The sequence below is a fragment of the Coregonus lavaretus genome (genome assembly GCF_964263955.1).
Source record: "Coregonus lavaretus genome assembly, chromosome: 26".
Classification (NCBI taxonomy): Eukaryota; Metazoa; Chordata; class Actinopteri; order Salmoniformes; family Salmonidae; genus Coregonus; species Coregonus lavaretus.
Genome location: NC_140013.1, coordinates 16,761,182 through 16,788,454, shown reverse-complemented (window position 1 = coordinate 16,788,454; position 27,273 = coordinate 16,761,182). Strand labels below are relative to the sequence as shown.

Genomic DNA, 27,273 nt, shown 5'->3' with positions numbered 1-27,273 from the left:
GTGTTTTGTATCATTTGATTTACACAACATGCCTACCACTTTGAAGAATTTTATTATGAAACAAACAAGAAATAAGAAAAAAAAACAGAAAACTTGAGCGTGCATAACTATTCACCCCCCCCCCCCCCCAAAGTCAATACTTTGTAGAGCCCTTTTCAGCAATTACAGCTGCAAGTCTCTTGGGGTATGTCTCTATAAGCTTGGCACATCTAGCCACTGGGCTTGTTGCCCATTCTTCAAGGCAAAACTGCTCCAGCTCCTTCAAGTTGGATGGGTTCCGCTGGTGTACAGCAATCTTTAAGTCATACCACATATTCTCAATTGGATTGAGGTCTGGGCTTTGACTAGGCCATTCCAAGACATTTAAATGTTTCCCCTTAAACCACTCGAGTGTTGCTTTAGCAGTATGCTTAGGGTCAAGAATTTCCCTCAAGAATTTCCCTGTATTTAGCGCCATCCATCATTCCTTCAATTCTGACCAGTTTCCCAGTCCCTGCCGATGAAAAACATCCCCACAGCATGGTGCTGCCACCACCATGCTTCACTGTGGGGATGGTGTTCTCAGGGTGATGAGAGGTGTTGGGTTTGCGCCAGAAATAGCGTTTTCCTTGATGGCCAAAAAGCTCAATTTTAGTCTCATCTGACCAGACAACCTTCTTCCATATGTTTGGGGAGTCTCCCACATGCCTTTTGGCAAACACCAAACATGTTTGCTTATTTTTTTCTTTAAGCAACGGCTTTTTTCTGGCCACTCTTCCGTAAAGCCCAGCTCTGTGGAGTGTACGGCTTAAAGTGGTCATATGGACAGATACTCCAATCTCCGCTGTGGAGCTTTGCAGCGCCTTCAGGGATATCTTTGGTCTCTTTGTTGCCTCTCTGATTAATGCCCTCCTTGCCTGGTCCGTGAGTTTTGGTGGGTGGCCCGCTCTTCGCAGGTTTGTTGTGGTGCCATATTCTTTCAATTTTTTAATAATGGATTTAATGGTGCTCCGTGGGATGTTCAAAGTTTCAGATATTTTTTTATAACCCAACCCTGATCTGTACTTCTCCACAACTTTATCCCTGACCTGTTTGGAGAGCTCCTTGGTCTTCATGGTGCCGCTTGCTTAGTGGTGTTACAGACTCTGGGGCCTTTCAGAACAGGTGTATATATACTGAGATCATGTGACAGATCATGTGACTTAGATTGCACACAGGTGGACATTATTTAACAAATTATGTGACTTCTGAAGGTAATTGGTTGCACCAGATCATATTTAGGGGCTTCATAGCAAAGGGGGTGAATACATATGCACGCACCACTTTCCGTTATTTATTTTTTAGAACTTTTTGAAACAAGTTATTTTTTTCATTTCACTTCTCCAATTTGGACTATTTTGTGTATGTCCATTACATGAAATCCAAACAAAAATCAATTTAAATTACAGGTTGTAATGCAACAAAATAGTAAAAACGCCAAGGGGGATGAATACTTTTGCAAGGCACTGTAAGTGCCTTTGAACTGGGTATGGTAGGTGACAGGTGCACCAGTTTGTGTCAAGAACTGCAACGCTGCTGGGTTTTTCACACTCAACAGTTTTCCGTGAGTATCAAGAATGGTCCACCACCTAAAGGACATCCAGCCAACTTGGGCCAGCATCCCTGTGGAACGCTTTCGACACCTTGTAGAGTCCATTCCCCGACAAATTGAGGCTGTTCTAATGGCAAAACTCAATATTAGGAAGGTGTTCTTAATGTTTGGTATACTCAGTGTATGTACAACTGGTGGGGGTTACTGTTCAACTAAAATCAATATGAAGCGAGGCACAGGTTGCGTACCACCCAACACTGATGGGAAAGAGACCCAATTCAAAGTGTCAGCTACTATTAAAGCTGATGGCTCCAGTCAGTGTTAGTTAAGTAAACAAATGACGTCAACATTTAACAAATTGGCTTGTTGACGTTGTGTCGGGACGCTTTTGCATGTGAGAAGATAGAATAGGGCCACATTCAGTAGCTCAAATCGTTGTGGAACTTTACAGTTAGAAATGTCATGGATAGAGCTGACATGATTCCTTAATCTGCATGTCAGAGAGGCATGTTGGTTCTACATAATATATTTCTATCAGAGCGTTCCACAACGTTGTAGCCTGCTGAACGCAGCACAGTTGCAGCTGACCTGGAAGGAGGTGCAGCGATAGAAGTCCTGTCTTATGGCTTCCTCCAGTAGAATGGTGCTGCTGCCACCCTCCTTCTCCATCAACACCTTCAACAACAGAGGCTCTGTGGCTTGGTGGACCTGAGCACAAAGTTTCTCTGTGGTCCCTCCTACCACCTCCGAGCTGACCGTCACCAGGTAAATCCTAAAAGGGGGTGGGCCTGGCTGTCAAGTTGGTGGGCCCTCCAAGGCCCACCCGCCCCTGCCCAGTCATGTTTTACATTTACATTTACGTCATTTAGCAGACGCTCTTATCCAGAGCGACTTACAGGAGCAATTAGGGTTAAGTGCCTTGCTCAAGGGCACATTGACAGATTTTTCACCTAGTCGGCTCGGATAAGAGCTGTGACCATGCTGTCACAGTCACTAGCCCATTCAAGCTTAACATCCTTGTCATTTATCGCCCTCCAGGTTCCCTTGGAGAGTTAATCAATGAGCTTGTCGCCTTGATAAGTTCCTTTCCTGAGGATGGCTCACCCCTCACAGTTCTGGGTGACTTCAACCTCCCTACGTCTACCTTTGACTCATTTCTCTCTGCCTCCTTCTTTCCACTCCTCTCCTCTTTTGACCTCACCCTCTCACCGTCCCCCCCTACTCACAAGGCAGGCAATACGCTTGACCTCATCTTTACTAGATGCTGTTCTTCTACTAATCTCACTGTAACTCCCCTCCATGTCTCCGACCACTACTTTGTATCCTTTTCTCTCTCGCTCTCCTCCAACACTACTCACTCTGCCCCTACTCAGATGGTAATGCGCCGACGCAACTTTCGCTCTCTCTCTCCCGCTACTCTCTCCTCTTCCATCCTATCATCTCTTCCCTCTGCTCAATCCTTCTCCCTCCAATCTCCTGATTCTGCCTCCTCAACCCTCCTCTCCTCCCTTTCTGCATCCTTTGACTCTCTATGTCCCCTATCCTCCCGGCCGGCTCGGTCCTCCCCTCCTGCTCCGTGGGTTGACGACTCATTGCGAGCTCACAGAACAGGACTCCGGGCAGCCGAGCAGAAATGGAGGAAAACTAGACCCTGCGGACCTGGCATCTTTTCACTCCCTCCTCTCTACATTTTCTTCATCTGTTTCTGCTGCTAAAGCCACTTTCTACCACTCTAAATTCCAAGGATCTGCCTCTAACTCTAGGAAGCTATTTGCCACCTTCTCCTCCCTGCTGAATCCTCCCCCCCCCCCCCCCCCCACCTCCCTCTCTGTGGATGACTTCGTCAACCACTTTGAAAAGAAGGTTGACGACATCCGATCCTCGTTTGTTCAGTCAAATGACACTGCTGGTCCTGCTCACACTGCCCTACCCTATGCTTTGACTTCTTTCTCCCCTCTCTCTCCAGATGAAATCTTGCGACTTGTGACAGCCGGCCGCACAACAACCTGCCCGCTTGACCCTATCTCCTCCTCTCTTCTCCAGACCATCTCCGGTGAACTTCTTCCTTACCTCACCTCGCTCATCAACTCATCCTTGACCGCTGGCTATGTCCCTTCCGTCTTCAAGAGAGCGAGAGTTGCACCCCTTCTCAAAAAACCAACACTCGATCCCTCTGATGTCAACAACTACAGACCAGTATCCCTTCTTTCTTTTCTCTCCAAAACTCTTGAGCGTGCCGTCTTTAGCCAACTCTCTTGCTATCTCTCTCAGAATGACCTTCTTGATCCAAACCAGTCAGGTTTCAAGACTGGTCATTCAACTGAGACTGCTAAAGCTAACTCTCTCTCCTCTGCTCTTGTCCTTCTAGACCTGTCTGCTGCCTTTGATACTGTGAACCATCAGATCCTCCTCTCCACCGTCTCCGAGTTGGGCATCTCCGGCGCGGCTCACTCTTGGATTGCGTCCTACCTGACCGGTCGCTCCTACCAAGTGGCGTCGCGAGAATCTGTCTCCGCACCACGTGAAAAACCGATATGCTCTGGCTCGATAGCGCGATGTGCAGACTGGCCGCCAATTGTCCAGGCTAGAGCTGGCTGGTAGGTAGTGCAGGCCACGGCCTCGGACAATGGTGAAGACCGCTAACGGTGGCTAATAGCAAGTAGCTAGTTAGATGGCTAGCTGGCTAGTTTCAGCCAGAGGTTCTGGATGAAAATTTATGAAGAAACAACAGAATCCATTCCACATTGGGTGAGGCGGGTTGCAGGAAAGTATATTTAGTTAAAGGAGTGGCCTTCACAAAGCCCTGACCTCAATCCTATAGAACATTTGTGGGCAGAACTGAAAAAGCGTGTGCAAGCAAGGAGGCCTACAAACCTGACTCAGTTACACCAGCTCTGTCAGGAGGAATGGGCCAAAATTCACCTAACTTATTGTGGGAAGCTTGTGGAAGGCTACCCGAAACGTTTGATCCAAGTTAAACATTTTAAGAAGTTTTCATTCACTCAATTAGTATTTGGTAGCATTGCCTTTAAATTGTTTAACTTGGGTCACATTTTTCGGGTAGACTTCCACAAGCTTCCCACAATAAGTTGGGTGAATTTTGGCCCATTCCTCCTGACAGAGCTGGTGTAACTGAGTCAGGTTTGTAGGCCTCCTTGCTCACACACGTTTTTTTAGTTTTGCCCACAAATTTTCCATAGGATTGAGGCCAGGGCTTTGTGATGGCCACTCCATTACCTTGACTTTGGTGTCCTTAAGCCATTTTGCCACCACTTTGGAAGTATGCTTGGGGTCATTGTCCATTTGGAAGACCCATTTGCGACCAAGCTTTAACTTCCTGACTGATGTCTTGAGATGTTGCTTCAATATATCCACATAATTTTCTTTCCTCATGATGCCATCTATTTTGTGAAGTGCACCGGTTCCTCCTGCAGCAAAGAACCCCCACAGCATGATGCTGCCACCCCCGTGCTTCACGGTTGGGATGGTGTTCTTCGGCTTGCAAGCTGTCCCCTTTTTCCTCCAAACATAACGATGGTCATTATGTCGATATAGGACTCGTTTTACTGTGGATATAGATACTTTTGTACCTGTTTCTCCCAGCATCTTCACAAGGTCCTTTGCTGTTGTTCTGGGATTGATTTGAACTTTTTGCACCAAAGTACGTTCATCTCTAGGAGACAGAACGCATCTCCTTCCTGAGCGGTATGACGGCTGCGTGGTCCCACGGTGTTTATACTTGAGTACTATTGTTTGTACAGATGAACGTGGTACCTTCAGGCGTTTGGAAATTGCTCTCAAGGATGAACCAGACTTGTGGAGGTCTACAATCTTTTTTCGGAGGTCTTGGCTGATTTCTTTTGATTTTCCCATGATGTCAAGCAAAGAGGCACTGAGTTTGAAGGTAGGCCTTGAAATACATCCACAGGTACACCTCCAATTGACTCAAATGATGTCAATTAGCCTATCAGAAGCTTCTAAAGCCATGACATCATTTTCTGGAATTTTCCAAGCTGTTTAAAGGCACAGTCAACTTAGTGTATGTAAACTTCTGACCCACTGGAATTGTGATACAGTGAATTATAAGTGAAATAATCGGTCTGTAAACAATTGTTGGAAAAATTACTTGTGTCATGCACAAAGTAGATGTCCTAACCGACTTGCCAAAACAATAGTTTGTTAACAAGAAATTTGTGGAGTGGTTGAAAAACTACTTTTAATGACTCGACCCTAAGTGTATGTAAACTTCCGACTTCAACTGTACATACTGTATCTACCTCAAATACCTCGTACCTCTGCACATTGATCTGGTACTGGTACTCCGTGTATATTCCTCCATTCTTGTGTATTTTATTTTTATCCTCTTGTGTTACTATTCTATATATTTTTTTACTCTGCATTGTTGGGAAGGGCTCGTAAGCAAGCATTTCACGGTAAAGCAAGCATTTCACGGTAAAGTCTACACCAGTTGTATTCGGCACATGTAACAAACAAAATGTGATTTTATTTTATTTGGTTCTCATTCAAACCCATGTTAAAATGGTTATATTTCAAAAAGTTTATATAGTATCAAAAAGCTTTATAAAATCTGAACATCTCAACATTGGTTTGGAGCTTAAGCGGTGAAAGAGGAGATAGGTCTAGAATTTTAGATTTTTTTACCATTGAACTCTATCAGAGCATTTACACTGTAGAAGTGGCACTCACCTAGCCACGCTTGCGTCGCCTTCATGTGGGTGCTAACAAGCTAGCAAGCAAGCTAGGTAGTGCTTCTATTTAACAGCCATTGTCAGCAAATCCAGTAGGGGTTGGAAGCTATCGTGAGCTTCGATCGGTCACTCGCGTCACAATATTGCGGAGGATTTGAATAAAGTTCAGCTTTCCCCAACTTTATTCCCACCCTGTTCAGCTCCCTCACTCATGCTCGCATCACTCAATGGTCCCCCCGCCCATTCCGCTTCTCTCGCTTTCCTTCCATTGAAGTGAATGGCTTCCGATGTTTCACTGCTCGATGCCGCTTCCTAGTGTAAATGCACTGTATGACTCCCTTTATTGCCATTGAAATACATTGGAGATCATAAAAAAGATTGTTGTTCAAAAAGTTGAAATGCTATCAATTATAGTTGGTTTCATATTCATAGCTAAAATTGTTTACGCTCTAGAGCAGGCTAAATAAATCAAATAATAATAATAATAAGACTATGTAAGAACTCTAGAGTTGTCTTGCATTCAGCAAGCACATTAATAATACAACCATGTAAGAAATCTTGTGTGGTCTTGCCTTCAGCAAGCACACTAATGAGTATATAAGAGATCTTGAATGGTCTTGCCTTAAGTAAGCACATTAATAATACATATGAAACATTTCTAAAGTTGTGCTTGGCTTTCAGCAAGCACACCTAATTATGGTTTGAGAAGAGAGACAGAAAGCACTTAGTCAGACATTGGGAGGTAAACAGAGGAATTTACCAACGGATATCGAAAAGCCTCTCCCCAAGAGGCTGCATGCACCTACATTCTCTTGGTCTGATAGGACAGGATATTATTACACGGTTCTAGGGCTATGAACATTTCTCAAGACATCCTACTGTCTATATCAAATGCATTTCACTACACCCGCAATGCCCAAACGAGGGCAAACGAGGGCATTGCGCTCATCCACCTCTGGCCTGCTGGCTCCCCTTCCTCTGCGGAAGCATAGTTCCCGCTCAGCCCAGTCAAAACTGTTCGCTGCTCTGGCACCCCAATGGTGGAACAAGCTCCTTCACGACGCCAGGACAGCGGAGTCACTCACCACCTTCCGGAGACATTTGAAACCCCACCTCTTTAAGGAATACCTGGGATAGGATAAAGGAATCCTTCTACCCCCCCCCCCCCCAATTGTAAAGTGGTTATCCCACTGGCTATAGGGTGAACGCACCAATTTGTGAGTCGCTCTGGCTAAGAGCGTCTGCTAAATGACGTTAATGTGCCCTTGAGCAAGGCACTTAACCCTAATTGCTCCTGTAAGTCGCTCTGGATAAGAGCGTCTGCTAAATGACTAAAATGTAAATGTAAATGTAAACACGTGTATGTGACAAATAAAATTTGATTTGAAATGTGAACCAGTATACAAATTATTTTTCTTTCGGTGAGAAGACATTTACCAATTGTTGACTGTGTGTTATAGATTTGTTCATATTTCCCTGTCCAGTAATAACCCTTGATGGGGCCAGAGATGAGAACACTTTGTGACCCGTACAGTTGTTGTTGGCTTGACGCCCAGCTCCTACAGACTTGTGAACCACAACACCACACTCTGCCTTGAAGATGCACACGCAGGGACACACACACAGCGCATTCGGAAAGTATTCAGACCCCTTGACTTTTTCCACATTTTGTTACGTTAGAGCCTTATTCTAAAATTGATTACATTGTTTTTTTCCCTCATCAATCTACATACAATACCCCATAATGACAAAGCAAAAAAAGGTTTTTAGAAATGTTTGCAAATGTATAAAAATACATTTTAAAAAATGAAATATATCATTTACATAAGTATTCAGACCCTTTACTCAGTACTTTGTTGAAGCACCTTTGGCAGCGATTATAGCCTCAAGTCTTCTTGGGTATGATGCTACAAGCTTGGCACACCTGTATTTGGAGAGTTTCTCCCATTTTTCTCTGCAGATCCTCTCAAGCTCTGTCAAGTTGGATGGGGAGTGTTGCTGCACAGCTATTTACAGGTCTCTCCAGAGATGTTCGATCGGGTTCAAGTCTGGGCTCTGGCTGGGCCACTCAAGGATATTCAGAGACTTGTCCCGAAGCCACTCCTGCATTGTCTTGGCTGTGTGCTTAGGGTCATTGTCCTGTTGAACCTTCACCCCAGTCTGAGCTCCAGAGCTCTCTGGAGCAGGTTTTCATCAAGGATCTCTCTGTACTTTGCTCCGTTCATCTCCCAGTCCCTGCCGCTGAAAAACATCCTCACAGCATGATGCTGCCACCACCATGCTTCACCGTAGGGATGGTGCCAGGTTTCCTCCAGACGTGACACTTGGCATTCAGGTCAAAGAGTTCAATCTTGGTTTCACCAGACCAGAGAATCTTGTTTCTCATGGTTTGAGAGTCCTTTAGGTGCCTTTTGGCAAACTCCAAGTGGGCTGTCATGTGCCTTTTACTGAGGAGTGGCTTCAATCTGGCCACTCTACCGTAAAGGCCTGATTGGTGGAGTGCTGCAGAGATGGTTGTCCTTCTAGAAGGTTCTCCCATCTCCACAGAGGAACTCTAGAGCTCTGACAGAGTGACCATCGGGTTCTTGGTCACCTCCCTGATCAAGGCCCTTCTCTCCCGATTGCTCAGTTTGGCCAGGTGGCCAGCTCTAGAAAGAGTCTTGGTGGTTCCAAACTTCTTCCATTTAAGAATGACGGAGGCCACTGTGTTCTTGGGGACCTTCAATGCTGCAGCATTTTTTGGTTCCCTTCCCCAGATCTATGCCTCGACACAATCCTATCTCGGAGTTCTACAGACAATTCCTTCTACCTCATGGCTTGGTTTTTGCTCTGACATGCAATGTCAACTGTGGGACCTTATATAGACAGGTGTGTGCCTTTCAAAATTATGTCCAATCAATTGAATTCACCACAGGTGGACTCCAATAAAGTTGTAGAAACATCTCAAGGATGATCAATGGAAACAGGATGCACCTGAGCTCAATTTCGAGTCTCATAGCAAAGGGTCTGAATACGGTATTTCTGTTTTTTATTTTTAATACATTTGCAAACATTTCTAAAAACCTGTTTTCGCTTTGTCATTATGGGGTATTGTGTGTAGATTGCTGATTTTTTTATATTTTTTAATCCATTTTAGAATAAGGCTGTAACGTAAACAAAATGTGGAAAAAGAAAAGAGGTCTTAAAACTTTCCGAAGGCACAGTAAATACACACGCACATACACACATGCACCACACAAACAAACACACACACACACGCACATACACACACACACATAAGATTCAACATGTGTGTGTTGTATGTGTGCTCTTAATTGTTGTTGCTGGCCAATCATTTGTTTCTTCTCAACAGATCAAAAGTGAGAGAAGTGGTACTCAAGGATCTCCTGAATGTATTCAAGATGTATCAGTTTCACAGTCATCTACAGCAAGTAACAGAAGAGGGCAGCAGACTCAAGTACAGTATTATATCAAGAACCCCTGGCAGGGATCCTTGTTTGGGCTCATTTTGAGTAATCATTGCGTACTTGATAGATTAATGTATTTAAACGATGTAATTCACAATAATAGTACTTTCTGGTCAATATCTAATACTGATCAATATCTAATTCAAGGGTATAGTATTGCAGTATCTGAATCACATCATGAGGCCAAAACAAGTCTACTCTATATTTTCCTTGAGACTCCTTCTGAAGTGAACCTGTTCTTACAACTCAACTGTATTGAGTTGAATCTGCTGCATCTTCGTCAAAATGTTCAAGATCAGAGTAACAAAAACAAATGTCCATTGACGCATTTTGACAACGAATCTTCATCAGAGCACACATCATCTCATTTTAGTATACAGAAGCCGTACGGACGCACCTGTGTATGGGTACTGGGGAACTTTGTCGTGGCTGGCCTGTTGATGAGGGACTGATTAAGCCTGTGGTTGTGGATGACACAGGAGAGCAGCTGGCTACTGCTGCCTGTTAGTTCCCTATAGACCCAGATGCTGCTGAGGCTCAAAAGGCCCCTGTTGTCATGGGAGGAGCGACTGATCATGGCAGTACTGCTGTTGAGGAGCGTCCCTGTTGCTGTGTCCTACCCACTCTGGGTTCTCTATCCAGTATCTAGTATCTATAATCGCTCAGGATAACCCCTAGTGGACTGGCACACCACAAATATTCTCAGGGTGGGATTCACAATAGACTGTCGAGTGGGAGTAAGTAAGTTGCTGAGGGAGAGATAAGAACATTATTTGAACACTGTAAAACACTTGTTCCCTTTGGCTCTAAGATCAAAGACAAGGCTTATTATTCCTTGACGTTCTGTGATGAAACTACAATGGCTTGAAATCACTGGCTCATTGTCTATTCCAACCCATATTGTTATGCAGTACTCAAATAAGATTCAGTAATGCTGTAACATTATCTGAACATGTAACTGTAACCCTTATGTCCTCCCTTTGAAATACTACTGTCTAGGATGTGTTAATTTCTTAGCTCTTCTTCAGTGATCTTCCCATAGTGACTGCTTGTAATAGGGCTCCATAACGACGAAGCATTAATACTGTCGTCATCCCAGAGGCTGGTGTGGTGAGGGTAGTGTCACCATCTTCCCTATCCTACTGTCTTCCACCCAGGTCCTGTTGATGTACTGCTTGTCTTGGCTCTTACTGACATGCTTGTCATTTTTAACGTGACAGACAATACAGTAGTTGCATCCCAAATTGCACCCTATTCCCTAAATAGTGCATGACTTTTGACCAGAGTCTATGGGCCCTGGATTTTTTTTTTACACTATTTAGGGAATAGGGTACCATTTGGGATGCATATTTTAGATTTACATGTGGCATTTTAGTCATTTATGAGACGCTCTTATCCAGAGCAACTTACAGTTATTTTGTGGTCTGCTGCCTTAGCTCTCCTGGTCCTGGTCAGCTCATAGTCAGGGCTGTGGGGCATAGGATGCTAGCTACCTCCCCAATCTGAGCACTATCAGTTACTGACTGGAGGTGACTGTGAGAGAGCTTAAGACGAAGGTGGACAAAATGTCACAGGTATGATTAATGAAATTAAATAAGAACTGAAATAAAATGTAATGAGAACCTAAGAAGCCTTGCCTGAAAATACATGTTTAAAAATTGTCTTTAGCCTCTACTTCACTCTTCCTGCTCAAGTTCAACCCATATCCTAAAGCATATCAAACCAGACTTTCCAGAACACTGCACTTTGTTCCCCCACCATCATTCACCTTTTGTGTACAGGAAATAAGCTCAGCATGTATGAAATACTGTTAAACCAAATTAAAATACAATATCCTAAAGTGATGCTTTTGGCCCAGTGAACAATTTAAAACATCTAATTTTCTTTTATGGTAAAATATGTTATGGTAAATTGATATTCAGGCTCAAGGTCAATATGATTCAAAGTATTTTTGTAAGTAATGTATGAGCATTTGTATTAATTCAACACAGAGATGATTTATTCTTCTCAATGTCATACAGACTTGCAAAAGTTCTTAGTTCCAGCTTGTGATTGAACCACATTTGACAATGCAGCACACTATCCGCATGATAAGATGACAGGATGACACTCCCTCTTTCTACCAAGCTTCCTCAGGGATGATTGACTTTCAAAAAGGAGGTTTCATCAAATTAAAGGTCATATATCTTTATATATTTGCCTCCGATTTTATTTTTCTGGATTATTCTATACAAATTAATTTCCGTAAACGACGATTTTGACAAAATATACATACACAAAGTAAAGGAAGCAATTACGTTGTTTATTACAGTACAGGATTTAATCACTTCAATTACATCTTAAACACAAGTAATGTGGGAGGGAGGGTGGATTAAAGGTATCAAAAGTGTCCCTGCATTGTCAGTAACCTGTAGTGTTGCTTCCCATGTTGCCAATCCCTGTGAAAAGTTAATGTAAGCAGGATTCGTAGTGAGCTGGTGATGAAACTATGCTGTAACTGTTACCAATGTGCCATACTTGCGAAGTGCAAGCCTTCCTTTGAAAGTGTTTCTCTATATGCTGTACGGTCAGATCTCTCAAAGCTTCTTGTACAGTAGTTCCAGAAAGATGGAAGGCAATAATGCTCAAAAAGGGACAATGCTTCTGCAGCAGAAAACATGATTTGTGTTATTTTCCATAAACGAAATGTACATAGAAAATAAAGAAAATACAGCATAAAATTATATAGGTATGGCAGACGAGATGATATGTGACTACTGAACGCATACAGTGCGTTCGGAAAGTATTCAGACCCCTTAACCTTTTCCACATTTTGATACGTTACAGCCTTATTCTAAAATGGATTAAATCGTTTTTCCCCCGCATCAATCTACACATCTACCCCATAATGACAAAGCAAAAACAGGTTTTTAGATTTTTTTGCAAATCTCTTAAAAATAAAAAACGGAATATCACATTTACATAAGTATTCAGACCCTTTACTCAGTACTTTGTTGAAACACCTTTCGCAGCGATTACAGTTTCGAGTCTTCTTGGATATGACACTACAAGCTTGGCACATCTGTATTTGGGTAGTTTCTCCCATTCTTCTCTACAGATCCTCTCAAGCTTTGTCAGGTTGGATGGGGAGCGTTGCTGCACAGCTATTTTCAGGTCTCTCCAGAGACGTTAGATCGGGTTCAAGTCCGGGCTCTGCCTGGGAACACTCAAGGACATTCAGAGACTTGTCCCAAAGCCACTCCTGCGTTGTCTTGGCTGTGTTCTTAGGGTCGTTGTCCTGTTGGAAGGTGAACCTTCGCTCTGGAGCAGGTTTTCATCAAGGATCTCTCTGTACTTTGCTCCGTTCATCTTTCCCTCGATCCTGACTAGTCTCCCAGTCCCTGCTGCTGAAAAACATCCCCACAGCATGATGCTGCCACCACCATGCTTCACCGTAGGGATGGTGCCAGGTTTTCTCTAGACTTGACGCTTGGCATTCAGGCCAAAGAGCCTCATGGTCTGAGAGTCCTTTAGGTGCCTTTTGGCAAACTCCAAGCGGCCTGTCATGTGTCTTTTTCTGAGCAGTGGCTTCCGTCTGGCCACTCTACCATAAAGGCCTGATTGGTGGAGTGCTGCAGAGATGGTTGTCCTTCTGGAAGGTTCTCCCATCTCCACAGAGGAACTCTGGAGCTCTGGCAGCGTGACCATCGGGTTCTTGGTCACCTCCCTGATCAAGGCCCTTCTCCCCTGATTGCTCAGTTTGGCCGGGTGGCCAGCTCTAGGAAGAGTCTTGGTGGTTCCAAACTTCTTCCATTTAAGAATAATGGAGGCCACTGTGTTCTTGGGGACCTTCAATGCTGCAGAAATGTTTTGGTTCCCTTCCCCAGATCTGTGCCTCGACACAATCCTGTCTCGGAGCTCTACGGACAATTCCTACAACCTCATGGCTTGGTTTTTGCTCTGACATGCAATGTCAACTGTGGGACCTTATATAGACAGGTGTGTGCCTTTCAAAATTATGTCCAATCAATTGAATTTACCACAGGTGGACACCAATCAAGTTGTAGAAACATCCCAAGGATGATAAATGGAGAAAGGATGCACCTGAGCTCAATTTCGAGTCTCATACATACGTATTTCTATTTTTATTTTTTATACATTTGCAAAACTTTCTAAAAACGTGTTTTCACTTCGTCATTATGGGGTATTGTGTGTAGATTGATAAGATTTTATTTTATACATTTTAGAATAAGGCTGTAACGTAACAAAATGTGGAAAAAGTCAAGGGGTCTGAATACTTTCCGAATGCATTGTGTGTTTGTATATATATATATATATATATATATATATATATATATATATATATATATATATTACAATAGAATAGAGGTTGCAGGTTAGGTTACACACATCGAGAAAGGATAGATGTAGAGCGGGTCAGATGACTACAGGACATTTTCATGAACTTCATGACACTCATATTACAAATGCAAAGAATTAAGAGGTTAAATATGCACAAAAACTGCAACGAGTGCAATAACAAGAACATTGTAAGCACAGAGGTAAGGGGATTCTTTTAAACCCTTGGCAACAGACACGCCAAAAAAAACATATTTTAAAAGGGGGGCAGTGTTCCCTATTACTATAGCAACAGGAAGACATGGCTGCTTCAATCAGCTTTTGGTTTCTCAGTGAGGAAAATGCATAGCAACTCCAGACAGAGAGCGGTGTAACTGTTGTACTAATGAGAGATAAAGTCAAGTGTAAGCCGCTCTGACCTCCTGTGTGTCCTTTTGTCTTTCTAACCATATGGCCCTTTGGAATTATTATTATACTTGTATTAATATTCTATTAACAGAATATGGAAATAAGACATTTATAAAAGTTTGACTATTTTAGTTGAGATGAAATGAATGGCTGGTAGCCTACTAAGTGTTTCTCTGGTTGAATACACTAAAGTGCATTACATTTATAATAGAAGTTGCTCATTTGTAAAGTTATAGGTTGCAACCTTCTTATTATAATTATTAAAGAGGTCATGTCTTAAGGTGGAAATAATAAATACTGAAAGAGGCAGATGGCCTCTGTCTCCTTGCTACATGTACACACGTATAAAAAGTAATATTGGATCTATGACAATTAAAAATCATTGGACAATTCATAATCGACCAATAAGAGGTTCAGTCTAGATAAACCAATAGTGTGACCACAATCTTACAGCATTTCGACGAATCCCCTGCGTATCTGATGCAACAAGGCTGCAACAAAAGTTACACCTTCCAACTGCAAGACTGTATCCTTCCTCCCGGGTGTGTGACTAAATAGTCCCTTATAAACCGTGGCCGTTATTACAGAAGGCTTTATGTAAGACATTCTCTGTGAGAGACGATGTATTTACTAACAAGACAATAGCTCGGAAATATTACCCATAAAAATACCATGATGCAGAGGTGAATTACGTTTTTGCAACACAAGTGTGGTTGTAGAAATGTAGTTATATGCTTTTCAATTTAAATAATTTAAAGTTACATCGTTTTCTTTCCATTTTATTTCAAAATGACCTTTGAAAATAACAGACGGTGGAAAGTCTCTTGCATATGACGCGATAAAAGGGGTGAAATGTAAACTGCGGATTGATTTGTAACAGTGTGATACGGTCCGGCTTTAGGAGTTCCAGAAGAAGTAGCGGATTCCAAAACTTTCTGTTTGCAACTCATCGTCTTCATAACAGTCCATGTTAAGTCATTGTGTTCTTAGGAAGACATGGCTTATTAAAGTGACCTCACTGTCACTCTAGTCGTTGTGCTTTGCATTTGCAACGCACTTCCAAAAAACTATCCTATTCAGAAATAATGGGGTAAGTGAAATTGTTTGTTCTCTTTATACTACAGTAGTTGTGAAGTATAATGTGTTGAATATGTTAGCTTTGACACTGTAATTGTTTCATTAACCATTTCTGAAATTATGTTGGGGTTATTGTAATGACCTTTTGGTCTAATAGAGATATTTTGAATCTACAGTTTTACAGTAGCCTACTGAGCTCAGAAGTGAGAACTGCCACTGAAAAACATTTTACTAGTAAAATCTATATTTTTCAAATGTAGAAATTTGCTCTACGTTAAAAACATTAACACATAACAATAGTTGGAATGAGAGGAAAATAAGAATATTTTTGGGTATTTGATCTATAATACACATAGGCTAACTAACATGAAAGTTGTCTACTATACTGTAGACACTGCTCTCCTGGACTGTGAAATGGATTAGAATGAATACAATTTGATATGTTGTTGAGATATTATAGTTGCATTTATGAGGGGAGTGAGTTTTCATAGAGACAGTGTTATATAGCCCTGAAACAAATTTCCTAACCTAACTTGTTTTCCTAAAGTTCAGTAGTTTCATAATAAGAAAACGGAGATGTTGGTTTATGCATGCATGTAATTATCAGGAATCCTCAACCATTTTTGGTCTGTGAAGACTCTGATAATTACACTATTTGTACAGGTGTTTTTAGTCTGTGGTGGTTTTGGGGGTGTGGCAGTGGGGTGAAATGGGGTGTTTGTGTGTGGAAATTCAGTAGAGTTGTTGATTGTTTTCATTTGTATTTTTTGTCATTCACAGGTCTTCAAGTGTTCCCACCACTCTGTCCATAGTGACGCTTCTCTCGAACCCTCGCACACTTAGTGCATTTCACAATTTGAACCGAAATAAAAGACATGATGGCGGCATCGATCCTTCACAGGAAAATTCCTCTTTTTTGCACGGTCGACCTCATTATTCCCTCTCCCCAACAAGCTAACAACAGCCAATCCTGGGGAAGGAAGGGGGTGGAGTTATTGGAGAGACCGCACATAATTGGTGAGTTACGGCAAGACGCTTTTTTATTTTTCCACATTCCAGGTGGAACCGCACTGCAGTACGAGCTAATGTCGTACAGTGAGTAAAGCTAAGTGGATATTTTCCCAATGAAGACGATGGCATTCAATCATTTTCAGATGATCGGTTAGTTTCGCAAGGATATTTTTTCTTCATTTGTTTTCTACGTTTATCGTCTTCGTTTTCAGATTTTTCTACATTTATCATAATTTATCATCTGAAATTAAAGGACTGTTTTTGTTAATCCTCATTAAATTTTTATGCCTACAATATGGACATTCAAATTAAATATTTTTAACACATTTTAATTTTCATAGGTCATGGTCAGACGGACTGGATGACGGAAAAAGTTGATTTGTCTTCGTTCCAGTCGACTACCGAATCCTCTTCTAGCTCATCTTCTCCGCCCTCACCATTGGAACATGATGTCAAGGTGCCCTCTGACTTGGAGGCCATGACCTCTCTTTTGCAAGAGGAGCTTGCTCAGCTTGAGGATTACTTCCGGTCTGAATCGACTTCAACCAAATTGGAAAAATCACCAAAATGTGACAAAGGCGCCCAAGCAATGGGTGCCCATTCTTACTACCAGTTGCCCTATGCTTCGTACAGTGGCAACCAATCAGAAACCAGCCCACTGGTTGTTACTCTGGCAACAGGGGAACTCGACCGGGTGAGCTTCTGTGCTGGTCCCGTTGGAAGACCCAAAATGGCGAGACCAGCCCCATACAACTATCATCATCGTTCATACAATACTTGCCGAAGAATCGTTTCAGATGGTGTCAACAAAGTTGGAGAGGAACTTGAGCATGACACCTGGAGTGCCAAAGGAAGTTACTCAGGAAGCACAGAGGTGGCTGTTAACCACTGTTCTACATTGAAGACCGTTGGGAAGAGCATTAGCAGTGTAAAGAAAGTCAGAGAATGTGGTGTATCGTTGAAGGAAGAGGAAAGTTATTGTTTTACAGAGGACATTTTTTGCAGTGAAGAGATGACCAGAGGTTTTTGTATGGGTGGGTCCTTCGATACCCACCCCAAGAGAGAAGGACAGTTGATGCATGGTATGAAGGTTAGTGGCAGTGGTTATGATGGTATGGGGCTGGAGGTCTTGCATTGCAACAAAGATGGTGGACTCTCTGAAAATATTCCTCAAGAGCCAGAGGCAAATGATGGCTATTACCACCACCACCCGAACGTTGCTCATACAGAGCCTTATCGTAGCTTTATAGGTGAAATCGAAGAGCCTACACAAGTACATGGTATAGAGCCCCAGCATGGCCACTACCTCTTTCCTGAATGCCTTGGAGACCAAAGCTACGAATGCCTGTCAAGAGGAGAGAGTGAGGGGCCAATGGTGGGCTCGCCCATTCACAGGCAAGCAGCACAGAGGCTAAAGGAAGATCCATGCTCCCTGAGCTGCCTCAAACCAGGCCTTGTCGCTGTCCCTCAGGAAGTACATACCGGAGAACGGAAGCAGAAGAAGAGAGACCAGAACAAAACAGCTGCTCACAGGTATGTTGTGAAAAATGTACTGATTTTCTCTGTGTTATAATGTTTAAATAAAAACTGTGATGATAGAATGTTTGGTAATTTTTTTGAGTCTGACCAAAGAAACGTCTGTACATTTTAAGTCAGCAGGGAAACTCATCTTTTAAAGTTGAAAGACTGAACTTTTTTGTAGACTCTCTCATCTCTGGTTTGAATGGGATAACTTTGGCTTTTCACTGATGTGGTAGTGCTACTAGAATTGCTTAGTTACAAATGTGTTTATAAAAGATTAAATCTGAACTCGTCTTCTAATAGGTCCTGCTATCTTGGATGTTCATAGATACATATCTGGAAATCTAGTACTTGAGGGATGAGGGTGGGAAAACATCTCCATGTTAAATTCATGACATTAACTATCTCTATAATTAGAGATAACTGATATTGAACTGCCAGCCTACTGTAGCTCAGTGACCCAGACATGGTAGCTTCTACAAAGATACAGAAAGGCCTGTGGTAGTTTTTTTTTGGACAGATGGGATGTTGTGGGTGTAGGACAGGGTTGGCAACTGCCATTTGTGGTGGGGCGTGAGAGAAGGACAAAATAAGGGGAAAAGATGGAGGGAGGGGGGGGCTCCAACGGTAGGTGCAAGCTGACCCTGGTATTTTGTAAACTGCAGGTATCGACTGCGTAAGAGGGCGGAGCTGGACATACTGGAGGAGGAGCTTCATGGGCTGGAGGGACAGAACCGGGAGCTCCGGGACAAGGCGGAGTCAGTGGAACGAGAGATTCAATATGTCAAAGATTTACTCATCGAGGTTTACAAAGCCCGTAGTCAACGCCTAAAGCAAGATGCCAGTGCCTGATCTCCCACCCACAACACCAGCACTCGCATCAAGAGCACTTGTTTGTTCAAAATGATAGTTGCATGATTTTGGTAGTTTTTCTAAATATATCATCGCTTTATTATTGTTAGACAATAAACAACACAATGTACCTTTCCAAATGTTTCCCTGAATGACTTCAGGCCTTAGTTGATGAATTTAGGAGGAAACTAAACTGTCCGTGACCACTGTGACACTGACCTGCACTCACAGCCTTGTAATGTTTTAGTTTGAGCTTGAAATGTTTGAACCGTAATAGAAACTATTGAATTATGCCTGTGTTTATTGACAGTCAATGGCAGCATAAAGGAAGGAACTTTTATGCTGTGATATTGTAATTTTTGTTTTATTTATTCATTAAAGTATCCTTTTGCTTTAATGAAATATCCACTCATTTGGTATAAGGGATTGAAGAAGGAATGTTTCAAATGCTGTGGAAATGTTCATTAATATATGCTGCAAACTACTAGAACATTTTATTGCTAAAATGCTGATGTAGAACATGTAGGAAACCACCCAATGCATGTTTGATTGTTAAAAAAGCATGATTGATTGTTATTTGAAATTGACAATATTATTTTAACTGCATGGCTTCATGATTTAATGGTTTCCATAGAGCATTTTCTAAAGTCATGCTTTAACTGTTTTAGTTCCATTAGCTGACGACAACTACAGAGCTTTACGCTAAACTATTTATTCATACTCAGGATGTTTGTCCACTTTTACATAATGGGGAAAATGTACATGGCATTCACTGTTTTATCATCTTGGGTTTTTCTTGGCTGTATTTTGCGAAAAAACAATCACCTGTTGACACAGCAATAAATTGTTGTTGGGCATAATGTCTTCATGATAATCTTATTTAATGAATATGTGTTGAATTCAGGTCTACTTGTTTGATAGGTGACTCTATCAGGTAACTATCAGGTAAATTGCAGCCAAATAAACCAGTTATGTTTTATCATTTATTCTTTGTGGACTGTTATTACAATACATTGTTATTACACTGTTATATAAGTCAGACAGTTTACATTAAGTGTTGCTCAATCCATTCCTGTGGGACCCACAGAGGGAGTGCACTTTAGTTTTCGAGCCCAGCTAACACACCTGATTCTAATTAAGGGCAGGATTTCCAAGCCTTGGTCATGTAGCTTAATGTATCTTCTAGAAGACTTGTTGACGGTGGACTCGATGTCTGTCAAAGTCCAGCGAATAAACAACAACGTTGTCAAGGTAGATCAAGAGGGAGTCCTTCACCATCGGCCCAGACACCGCTGTGTCAGGGGCATTACACAGGCCGAAAGGTATCCGCTCAAACACATAGAAACCCAATAGGGTGGTAAGGGGCATTGCAGGGGCATTATACAGACTTGAAGGTCAAGCTTGTAGACATCCAGCTGTGGAAGGGTAAGAAGAATGGCGGGGGCATTACACAGGCTGAAAGATACCCATTCAAACTCGTACAGACCCGGCAGTGTGGTAAATACATAATCTGTGGATCTAGCCTGGTAGAACCAATGTGATTGCTGCATTTACCATTCTATTTCACTTCACATATTACAGAATGGTGAATGCAGCGATCAGGCTGGTTTCACAGGGCTATGTCGGATCCATCTTGACCTGCCAATTATGTCGGTGTGTAGATCTGAAGGAATCTGAGCCTGATAGGAAGGTGTAGTATTGTATCACCATTTTGTATACACCTATTCAATTCCTTCATATCCCAAAAGGCTATGCATTCTATTTGGGCTGTAGTCTCAAAGTGATAGACAAGAGAAGGATGTGAGATGCCCCTCCCTTCTATGTCTATTTGGAACCAAGATTTCACTCCCTCTGGTCTGGTTGGCTGCATTGCAGGGAGAGTAAGTACATATATTTTTCACCACTAGAGGGAAGCACAGTAACGAATTATGACGCATATAATGATAAAAATGAGTAAAGGTTCTGTTTACCATAAAATCTTGTGTTTCTCACAGAAATATGGGACATTTTATAGGGACATAGTTTTTAAAACAAACACAATTTCTGTAATGCTTGCAAACAGTCACTGCGGTAGTAGGAAATCACACTCTCTAGTGTAAAGTCAGGGAGGAAAACATAGAAAGGGTCAGTTATACATACATGCATACATACATATATACATACACACATCAACAATCTATTGGTCTCATAAATCTACATAACTAACGTTCAATACAACAATCATGTCTGGAATTAAGCTAAAGTAATAATCTACTGCAAAACCAGAGGCCAAAGGCACACTGAGGAAGGCTGGTATCTGTCTCTTGCAGTGACAACAGAAGTTACCAATCTCATCCACCACCACTAGGAGGGTGTGTGAAACCTCTCCATATCTATCCAACAGGGGCCTCTGAAAGTATGAGGCAATCTTACACAATTCTTGCAGATCAGAGAGAGAAAGAGGGAGTTGCTGGAATTAATACAAATGTATACCTCGCTCTAGTGCTTCACTGTCTTCTCACAGGGTAGTTGGCTGATATCCTCCTCTAATGTTTTGTGATTCAGTTTGTGTTGATAGTTTAGTACATTTGGAGGTTCGTTCAGTTACATACATTTTATTGTTGTGGAAAATAATACATTGTTCACATGATCAGACGGACAGAAATATGAACAGAAGAAAATGCCAGGGCAGTAATTCATGTCTTCACCACAAGATGTCCAGCTCAGCTTTGAAGACCCTCAGAAGTGTGACTACAGATGTGAATTGCAGCCATACCACCCTGTATCCCACTGCTGGCATTCCCCTGAAGCTAAACATGGTTTGTCCTGGTTGATCCTTGGATGGGAGACCAGATGCTGCTGGAGGTGATGTTGAAGGGACAATAGGGGGCAGTGAGGGTCGGGGGGCACTGCTCTGTACAGGCTACCATCCATCAGATAAGATATTAAGATAAAATCCTGATTCTCTATGGTCACCCAGGTGGGTGCTACACATTGGTAATGGTAGAGATGAGTTAAGCCCCATACAATGTAAAGTGCTTTGAACATCTGGAAAAGTGTAATTTAAATAATCCCGTATTAAAGCATCCTATGTCTTCTCTGTAATGTTTCTGCAGGTGTCAATCACCGTTTCGATGAGCCACGTGGGTTTAGAAACGTCAAACAAACATCAAACTTTCTAAGACCACAATCTATATGCTTTGCTTGGAAAGTATTCAAGAGGCCTTGAACATACAGTACGTGTGTTTTTAGAGTTTTATATTGTCTTTTATGTCTACCTATAATGTCTTGACACTAATCCTATAGCGTGCCATTGTAAAGCTCACCCCTCCAATTATCCTATCATAGCTGTAGTTAACCAACCAGTACAGTACTGTAGACAGGGACACATTGGACAGTTTGAAACACTTATGGTAGACAGTGGTAGACAGAGTGTAGAAACAGCATAGATCAACTCTCTTTCAACTCTCTGAGAGCTGTTCATGTGGTTGCTTGCTGGTATTGCCTTTATTACTCATTTGATAGATCATTTTTTAGATTGTTGGATATTCACAGTAACAAAAGGTCTAGCAGATTCTGAGAAAAGCGGTGACTAACATTGGCCGTATTGTAGCCTATCCCTGTGTCACGCCCTGACATAGAGTTGGCTAGTTGGTAGTCAGGGTGTGAATATCTATGTGGGGGAATTTCTATGTTGGCCGGGTGTGGTTCCCAATCAGAGACAGCTGTCGATCGTTGTCTCTGATTGGGGATCATACTTAAGTAGCCTGGTTGCCTACCTTAGTTGTGGGATTGTGTTCCGTTTAGGCTTGTATGTGTTTAGCCTGAGGACTTCACGTTACGTTGTTTTGTTTTATGTTTATTGAGTTAATTAACATGTACGCTTTTCACGCTGCACCTTGGTCTGACCCGTCTCTCAACGAACGTGACACCCTGGAAGAGGGGATTTCACAAATCTGATTACGAACAAGTCATATTCCAGTGAATATATTTTCCAGATTTACGGTGGTACACTGGAAATTATTCGAAGTCTAATTCTCAGATGACTGCATTGAGTAAATACAGGTATTCTGGTACAGATATGCTCCGACAAATCCTACAGGAGATACTGGGCCTGTTTAAGTGCCTGACAGACAGCTACATTGTGAATAATGTCAAGGCACCCAGGCCCTAGATTATTTTGTTAACATAGTAATTCCACTACTAATGGAAAGATGAAACTTGTTTTTCCTTAAAGCACTAATCTATAAAGATTAATCTTTGTTTGTGATAAGGAAAGCCCTAAATAACACCATACATGGTCACAGTAACAGCATGTGATTCGTAGTGTTATGTTTACACTGGGTCAAAACTGAGGTCATCTGCTTGTTACAGCAAGTCATCTGTTAATTACAGCAAAGACGATTTTAATATCCTTTGTTTTTAAAGCTTTCTCCAAAAGGTACTTGAAAACGACTTCACCATACAACATACCATTGTATGTTATTCTAAGCCATCCTGCTTACACCAATTTCTGTAAGCAAATAATTAAAGGAATCAAAGCTGAACTCAAGTCTAAACTAATAACAGTATTCAAAGTTACACAAAACTGTTGGAAAATATCCTGGATTCTGTCAAATGTCCATCAAGATTAACATTTGTCTTTTTTTTTTTTATAGTGAAGTTATATTGTCACACATGTTCATTCTGCCACAAAGATTGATCCGATACAGCAATAAGCTATTGAATGTAAACTTCAGTTTAGAGGCATCTGAAGGGGGCTATAATATTAAAGTGAAATATGTGACATTATTAATTCACTGATATACCATTCTATTTGAAAATGCAGCATGATCAACACATGTTGGCTTTAAGCAAAAGTGCATGTCGTTAATTTTACCTTAGGAAAAACAGAGTTGAGTTATGGCTGATACTGAAGTCTATAGCAATCCTACCAAACCACTCTGAGACCTGATGTTTGACCACAGGCCTCCGAACAATCTATTTCATCTCGTTCCAAAAATCCTTTAGAGAATGCTTGTGAGAAGCAAGCAGGTTCTGACATACTTGTATCTCAGTCACAAGGCATGTGACATCATCAGGAGCAGTAGTAATAGTTCCAGAGAAGCACAGTTCTACTCTTTAGTAAGAGTGTAATGAAGTTCATGTAATGATATTTGTTTTCTACTTATTACAGAAATATACTATGGCGTCTTCATGTTTAATATGCTCAGAAAACCAAGTCTAGTATGAAGTCAGAATATTCATCAGAATTCCATGTTGTCATACAAATGACTACACAATTATTAACAAACTGGCTAATAGAGGATTGTTGATTTAAACTTATACTTACAAACATGTTTTTAATTATCCAAGATAATCCAAGACTCTAGTCTGATCAATCATCCTGATCTCGTGAGCTCACATTCTGATCCATGATATGTATAGTGAATCAACCTGGTCTCAGAGCATTTCATATTATTCTTTACGGCAATCCGAGACAATCCATTTAGTATGATATGTTACGTTTCGTATGGTTACATAAGACAGATGCTTACTTAAGGCAAAAGTTTAAGTAGGGTGGATGGATGGGTAGGTGTATAACGCGAACGTCTAGTAACCCAAAGGTTGTGAGTTGGAATCTCATCACGGACCACTTTAGCAACTTTTCAACTAATTAGCATGTTAGCTAAGCCTTAACCCTTTTAGCTAACCCTTCCCCTAACCTTAACCCAACACCTAAACGTAACCCTAACCTTAACTCCTAGCCTAGCTAACGTTACATATTGTATGTTTAGCAAATTCGCAACATATTGTACGATTTGCAGATTTGTAACATATAACATGTTTTGCAAATTCGTAACATACTGTACATTTAGGAAATTTGTAACATATCATACGAAATGGGTGATGGACGTTCACATATTAATACATACCATACGAAACATATATCATACTAAATGTGACTCACCGCCTCGGTTTGGTCTTATGTAGCAACATTTGAAATTGTGTTTTTTACATTTTACATTTTACATTTACGTCATTTAGCAGACGCTCTTATCCAGAGCGACTTACAAATTGGTGCATTCACCTTATAGCCAGTGGGATAACCACTTTACAATATGTTTTTTTTTTTTTTTTTTTTGGGGGGGGGTGGGATTACTTTATCCTATCCCAGGTATTCCTTAAAGAGGTGGGGTTTCAAGTGTCTCCGGAAGGTGGTGAGTGACCCTGCTGTCCTGGCGTCGTGAGGGAGCTTGTTCCACCATTGGGGTGCCAGAGCAGCGAACAGTTTTGACTGGGCTGAGCGGGAACTGTGCTTCCGCAGAGGTAGGGGGGCCAGCAGGCCAGAGGTGGATGAAAACAATGCCCTCATTTCGGTGTAGGGACTGATCAGAGCCTGAAGGTATGGAGGTGCCGTTCCCCTCACAGCTCCATAGGCAAGCACCATGGTCTTGTAGCAGATGCGAGCTTCAACTGAAAGCCAGTGGAGTGTGCGGAGGAGCGGGGTGACGTGAGAGAACTTGGGAAGGTTGAACACCAGACGGGCTGCGGCATTCTGGATGAGTTGTAGGGGTTTAATAGCACAGGCAGGGAGCCCAGCCAACAGCGAGTTGCAGTAATCCAGACAGGAGATGACAAGTGCCTGGATTAGGACCTGTGCCGCTTCCTGTGTAAGGCAGGGTCGTACTCTCCGAATGTTGTAGAGCATGAACCTACAGGATCGGGTCACCGCCTTGATGTTAGCTGAGAACAACAGGATGTTGTCCAGGGTCACGCCAAGGCTCTTCGCACTCTGGGAGGAGGACACAACGTAGTTGTCAACCGTGATGGCGAGATCATGGAACGGGCAGTCCTTCCCCGGGATAAAAGTAGAGACTCAAAGCTAGAAAATTGTATATCATAAACTGCAGTTGGGGAACAATGCGAAAGTAATTCTGCTGCTGGAGGTGATGTTGAAGGGACAATAGGGGGCAGTTAGGGTCGGGGGGCACTGCTCTGTACAGGCTACCATCCATCAGATAAGATATTAAGATAAAATCCTGATTCTCTATGGTCACCCAGGTGGGTGCTACACATTGGTAATGGTAGAGATGAGTTAAGCCCCATACAATGTAAAGTGCTTTGAACATCTGGAAAAGTGTAATTTAAATAATCCCGTATTAAAGCATCCTATGTCTTCTCTGTAATGTTTCTGCAGGTGTCAATCACCGTTTCGATGAGCCACGTGGGTTTAGAAACGTCAAACAAACATCAAACTTTCTAAGACCACAATCTATATGCTTTGCTTGGAAAGTATTCAAGAGGCCTTGAACATACAGTACGTGTGTTTTTAGAGTTTTATATTGTCTTTTATGTCTACCTATAATGTCTTGACACTAATCCTATAGCGTGCCATTGTAAAGCTCACCCCTCCAATTATCCTATCATAGCTGTAGTTAACCAACCAGTACAGTACTGTAGACAGGGACACATTGGACAGTTTGAACACTTATGGTAGACAGTGGTAGACAGAGTGTAGAAACAGCATAGATCAACTCTCTTTCAACTCTCTGAGAGCTGTTCATGTGGTTGCTTGCTGGTATTGCCTTTATTACTCATTTGATAGATCATTTTTTAGATTGTTGGATATTCACAGTAATAAAAGGTCTATCAGATTCTGAAAAAAGCGGTGACTAACATTGGCCGTATTGTAGCCTATCCCTGTGTCACGCCCTGACATAGAGTTGGCTAGTTGGTAGTCAGGGTGTGAATATCTATGTGGGGGAATTTCTATGTTGGCCGGGTGTGGTTCCCAATCAGAGGCAGCTGTCGATCGTTGTCTCTGATTGGGGATCATACTTAAGTAGCCTGGTTGCCTACCTTAGTTGTGGGATCTTGTTACGTTTAGGCTTGTATGTGTTTAGCCTGAGGACGTCACGTTGTTTCTTGTTTTGTTTTATGTTTATTGAGTTAATTAACATGTACGCTTTTCATGCTGCACCTTGGTCTGACCCGTCTCTCAACGAACGTGACACCCTGGAAGAGGGGATTTCACAAATCTGATTACGAACAAGTCATATTCCAGATAATATATTTTCCAGATTTACAGTGGTACACTGGAAATTATTCGAAGTCTAATTCTCAGATGACTGCATTGAGTAAATACAGGTATTCTGGTACAGATATGCTCCGACAAATCCTACAGGAGATACTGGGCCTGTTTAAGTGCCTGACAGACAGCTACATTGTGAATAATGTCAAGGCACCCAGGCCCTAGATTATTTTGTTAACAGTAATTCCACTACTAATGGAAAGATGAAACTTGTTTTTCCTTAAAGCACTAATCTATAAAGATTAATCTTTGTTTGTGATAAGGAAA

At 41.9% G+C, this 27,273-nt stretch overlaps 1 protein-coding gene across 1 annotated transcript; it reads left to right on the top strand.

Moving 5' to 3' along the window:
- The first annotated feature begins 15,146 nt into the window (after positions 1-15,146).
- Positions 15,147-19,937, top strand: LOC311102232 (uncharacterized protein). Its single transcript, XM_084143490.1, has 4 exons — positions 15,147-15,582; positions 16,350-16,586; positions 16,922-18,113; positions 18,767-19,937. Exons 2-4 carry the CDS (start codon positions 16,445-16,447, stop codon positions 18,951-18,953), a joined length of 1,521 nt encoding a protein of 506 aa, XP_083999616.1. The 5' UTR covers positions 15,147-15,582; positions 16,350-16,444; the 3' UTR covers positions 18,954-19,937.
- The last annotated feature ends 7,336 nt before the right edge of the window (positions 19,938-27,273 follow it).

What these genes read in the sequence shown, in the direction of transcription:
- LOC311102232 (XM_084143490.1), top strand. Translation starts at nt 16,445, where the DNA reads ATGATGGCGGCATCGATCCTTCACAGGAAAATTCCTCTTTTTTGCACG. An exon ending in GGAGAGACCGCACATAATTG is followed by an intron (nt 16,587 to 16,921) that starts GTGAGTTACGGC and finishes TAATTTTCATAG; the next exon opens with GTCATGGTCAGACGGACTGG. An exon ending in AACAAAACAGCTGCTCACAG is followed by an intron (nt 18,114 to 18,766) that starts GTATGTTGTGAA and finishes TGTAAACTGCAG; the next exon opens with GTATCGACTGCGTAAGAGGG.